General features: G+C 35.8%; 1 protein-coding gene across 1 annotated transcript; it reads right to left on the reverse strand.

The window, feature by feature from the left end:
- Positions 1-1038: 1038 nt before the first annotated feature.
- LOC123202444 (peroxisomal (S)-2-hydroxy-acid oxidase-like) lies at positions 1039-4708 on the reverse strand. The gene is made up of 12 exons (XM_044618393.1): positions 4550-4708; positions 4208-4381; positions 3970-4094; positions 3470-3516; positions 2869-2946; positions 2618-2742; positions 2436-2502; positions 2273-2335; positions 1999-2068; positions 1807-1907; positions 1602-1706; positions 1039-1516 (listed from the first exon to the last, which is right to left on the reverse strand). Exons 2-12 carry the CDS (start codon positions 4345-4347, stop codon positions 1325-1327), a joined length of 1113 nt encoding a protein of 370 aa, XP_044474328.1. The 5' UTR covers positions 4348-4381; positions 4550-4708; the 3' UTR covers positions 1039-1324.
- Between the last annotated feature and the right edge of the window lie 266 nt (positions 4709-4974).

The raw sequence follows: 4974 nt of genomic DNA on the forward strand, positions 1-4974 counted from the left end.
ACCGTGAGCCATTGAAGTGGCAAAACGAACAATATCTGTTGAGTGGTGGCCCGTGCAAGCCTGAAGTCTGCCCCTTCTTTAATAGACGCGTAATAAAGCCGTGAGGGTCTAAAGCCCAAAGCGAACAATATCTGTTGGGTTGTTTATAATACGTTATCAGCACGATAACGATGGGGGGGTGTGTTGTGACTTGAAGTCTCACATCGCTTCCGTTCTGTCCACTAAGTTTGTATATAAGCAGGGGCCAGAAGCCCTTAACTTAATAGACTCGTAATAAAACCGCAAGCTCTTTAACTTAATAGACGCGTAATAAAACCGTGAGCCCTTAAAGTGGTAAAGCGGACAATATCTGTTGTAATAAAGTCATAAAGGCCTGAAGCTCAAAGTGGACAATATCTGTTGGACTGTTTATGACAATATGAAAGGTTTTTGATATTTCTACAAATTGTCGGAGCACCTGAATTTTAACTATTTCTCGTTGCTGAATTAAATAAACCCTTATTAGACCTGAACAGTCACTTGAAACTCCATCGCTATCGTGCAATTTTCATCCAATCAAATTCCCTATTCAATTAAAATATTCCCTGTCCAATCCATTTATTTACGAGAAATATTAAATCTATACAAATTTATTCATAGAATTTAATATTTTTGTATTTGATTTAGTAATTTTAAATGAGAAAAAAAATAAACTAAAACTTTCATCACAAATTGTTACCTTATTTTGTGTGAATAAGTTATTTGTAAATATAATTGTATTCTTATTTTATTATGAGTAATACTATTTTATATAAAAACAGATATACACATAATATGTTGTTATATGATTGAATTTTATTTTATATTTAATTCAAAATTAATCAATTATATGATATCACATCATATATATACTTATCTGTATATTTAAAAATAAATACACGTAATTTTATTGATTAATTATTTACAAGTGATCAAAATTAAGGATAATTATATAAGAAAAACCTTTTGATATATAAAAGAAGAATTCAATTTAATTTGCGAAATATAATAATATAGGACTTCAAAAATTGCTACTAGTATTGCTTGCTTCAATTATTTCATATACAATTCTTTCTTTCGTAAGATCTTATGACAAATGATTTATTTTGAAAATCATACACATTTCTAGCTCGGAATACACAGTGAAGGCAGAAGTAGCCATACCATGATCATTACAAAAGCTCAAAATATCTTTTGAAACATGGAAATTGATACGAGTTTTTCAGTAGAAGGTGGGCTCTTGAACATGAAATAGGTAGAAAATAACCATATTATTCTTCTTGTGCCATTCTGCAGGCATGTTTTTCTATAACCTGGGAGCCATACGAGGGTGAGGAAGATCCCAATCAGCGACAATGTGATCCCGAGTGATTTCTTTCAGTGAGCGGCAACCACTCAGAGCCATCGTCAGTTCAAATTCATCGCGCAGCATTTGAAGTGCCTTTCTAACTCCAGCCTCTCCATCAGTTGCCAATGAGAACACCACAGGTCGACCAATCTGAAAATGAAAATTCCACCAGTTATTGCAAAATTAACTACGCGAATGCCTTAATGGCACATTGGTGGCAATAATATATGCTTACGAATATGCCAGAAGCTCCTAGTGCCAAGGCTTTGAAGACATCCGTTCCACGCCTAACACCACCATCCAAGAAGACAGGAACTCGTCCTTGTGCAGCTTTCACAACCTGAATTTGATGAGACAAAGAAAATTTTGATTCCAATATACATTTTGAGTAAATAGAGGAACAAACTGATCAGCATTTGGGCATTTTCATATTTACTTACCTCTTCCAGGGCCATGATTGTTGCAGGGACATAGTCAAGTTGACGAGCTCCATGGTTGGAGACAATGATCCCGGCTGCCCCAGCCTGTATGGAAAGCCTTGCTGCATATCCCGTGTAAAAAAATGTTGATGCAGAATCCACAGATTTACTTAAAAGACAGACTTAAAATAAACTGAGTTACATTTCTCTTACCATCCTCCGCTGTGAGCACACCCTTCACTAGAATTGGCAATCTAGTGATAGTCTGAAGCCACTGGACATCCTACACACATTCCATGAGATATCATTTAATTGCAGAGTCTTCACACATAGACACTCCGCCAGCATTTACTTTGCATTTATGCCATTTAAAATTTTCGGTAAATGCTAAAGACAATGGAACTGTCCTTTTTGCCAAAGTTACAGCTAATTCAAAACAATTATGCAGATTAATTTAGCCATGAATCCGCTAGTTATTGTACTATACCTTCCAGCTCAGAGTACGATCAATTTGACCAGCAACATATGAAGCAAGTCCAGAGTCATTTGCCTGCTCAGCACCATAGAAGAAAATAAGAATCATATTAAATCAAACTAATCAATCAGAACCATATTTGCCAAGTTAAAGAAATTGCATTAATGACACTTACTTGGTCCATCTTGCCCAGGTCCAAACCTTCGAAGTTTTTCAATGTCAAAAATGGTGGTAGAGTGAATCTGTAAGAGAACTAATGAGCAGCGGTCTAAAATTGAATGTAAAACTTTAACTCCTTACAGCTAAACTCAGTTGCATCTCTTGAGCAAGTGATGAATCAAAAACAACTTTGTTAACCTGTTTTTGATGTCAGCTTCCCTGCGACCAAGCCTTGGGGTATCAACTGTGAGAGCAATAGCTTTGAATCCAGCTCTTTCAGCTCTCCTCACAAGCTGAGCAACTACGTTCCTGTCCTTGTACACCTAAATGATATAAACAGCAACACTCATTAATCAGACAAAGCCAAAGAGTTATTTCTGATGCTGAAAGTGCAGATCAGTTAATTTAGTTAACCAATAAAGGACATCAAACATGTTAGTTAGACTTACATAAAGCTGGAAAAAGCGGATGCCAGGCCCTGTTGAAGCAACCTCTTCAACACTTGAAGTAGCCCATGAAGACAATGTCTGAAAATTGAAGCAAAGCACAAAATGCTTTTAGGTTGAAACATCTCATGAGGCAAAAGCATAATTATATCCACAAATGAAATGAATCTCCTAAATGAACATATTTGTGGAAAGCCCCGGTGTGGTGAAAGTGTTTTCTTGGCAGTTTCAGAAGCATATTTGTAAGCAGTTAACTGATGAATTCTCGTCCGAGAACATCTTGTCAAATATATCCAACAACTCAGTAATGAAACCAATATTCAACCAGTTCGAAGTTTCCTGTATGAGAGGCATGAATTAAATTTCAAGTCCACATGCTTCCCTCAAGTTTTATGTCTTCAACAATTTAATCTCCTCAAGTCTTGACAAATCACTTAAATGTTTCAGGTTAAGAGAAATAACCAATTCATGATTATAAACTTGAAGAAGAACTGAATGAGAATCAGAACAATTAGAGAGAGAGCCATTCTTCATGGTGCGGGGTTGCTTAAGGGACAAAATTACAGATTCAAGTTGGAAAATATGTAAGGGAGGCAAGTCAAACCATAATTGTTCCAGCTGCTGATGCGGCTCTAGCAGTCGCATACTCCCCTGCAGGCAAAAGAATGTTATCATATTGACACCGCATTTATCTTCAAACTCATCGATATTCTTAGCTGTTTTCACAGAAGTTCTAAATATAATTACAAAGTTAACTTAATCAGAGTATAACGTTGTAACTAAACATTGCTACATCAGTAAAAGTAAAGAATTCTTTTCCTTATACCCTTTCATGATGCTTTTTAATCACATAAGTATCAATTCTAGTACTTGTTCATAGAACTTTTCAACTTTTGTTTCAGTTGTATAGGCAACAAAACTTCTAATGTACTGAGTTTTCCCAATTAATTGTCGATAGACCGCATAATTTCAATCAAGTCAAGCCTTAGACTAAACCTCACATCCATAATTTATCATATATCCATGAACCTCAATATATTCATACACTAGCACACTTAAAAATTACTCAGTCAACCATTTATCAACAGAAACTATGCTGTGTACCTTCAGGATGAGCCATTTTCTGCATGGCTGTTGGGGCAATCATAATTGGCATGGATATTTTGAACCCCAGGACGGTGGTAGTCATGTCAATTTTGCTTACATCAATCAGAATCCGGGGTCGAAATCTAGTAATTTCAGAGAAATTCAAAGCAATTTTGTGAGAAAAGAAATATTGCATATAGTCAACTGCTTTGTTTGAGGTCTATATTGCCATAAAATTAACAGATAGAAAGCTCACAGGATCCTGGAGAAAGCAAATCTGTTCTCGTGCAAAGTCCACTGGTCCTCTGCACCTGAAGCATAGTAATCAAACACCATTTTTGGCAACTTCTGCTTTGCAATGGCTTCAAATTCTGAAACATTGGTGATTTCCTCCATCTTTTTGGTTCTTTTTTTATTCTCCTTGGATTATCTATATTCAACAACAGCAAAATTAAAAAAGCTCAAACTTTACTCATGTACAACAACAAAACTAACTTCAAATTAAGAATGTTATTCTAACTCAACTCATCAACTAAATCACCCACATGAGAGAAACAAAGAAAAAACTTGCTATAGATAAGGAAGAGTAAATATTTACCTTAGAGTAAAGGACTATGCAACAAAGTGCACACAGAGAAACCAGTAAGGATAGAATTATTTAGAATATATACAAGAACGCAAGCAGACAAAAGAAGTGGGGTTGAATGAGAAATAAAAGAGAAGGGAGTCGCAATGGATGAGCATTTGGAGGTGAACGTTTGAGTACAAATCTTATCAGGGCAAATGGGTGGCTCTCATCCACATAAACTTTGTGTGTTTCATAGATTTTCTTCTTCATTATCACTGTTGTCGTCTCCAAAAATAAAAATTGCAAATTAAAAAAAATAGCTTTAAGAGATTGAATATGATCAGCGAGTCATTTGAGTGAATGATACGAAGATCATAAGGGTTGCATGGTACGGTGAGGTTGCTCTCCCCCTCTCGCACTGTTTGAAGTTTGAAGCTTCATGGGTTGGGTGGATC

Source organism: Mangifera indica, chromosome 18 (assembly GCF_011075055.1).
Source record: "Mangifera indica cultivar Alphonso chromosome 18, CATAS_Mindica_2.1, whole genome shotgun sequence".
NCBI classification, from domain to species: domain Eukaryota; kingdom Viridiplantae; phylum Streptophyta; class Magnoliopsida; order Sapindales; family Anacardiaceae; genus Mangifera; species Mangifera indica.

Excerpts from the sequence above, each read along its gene's own strand:
- LOC123202444 (XM_044618393.1), bottom strand. The coding sequence starts at position 4,347 with ATGGAGGAAATCACCAATGTTTCAGAATTTGAAGCCATTGCAAAGCAG. Across the intron at positions 4,095-4,207 it reads TTTGCTTTCTCCAGGATCCT|ATTTCGACCCCGGATTCTGA; the intron begins GTGAGCTTTCTA and ends TGAAATTACTAG. Across the intron at positions 2,069-2,272 it reads ATCGTACTCTGAGCTGGAAG|GATGTCCAGTGGCTTCAGAC; the intron begins GTATAGTACAAT and ends GAATGTGTGTAG.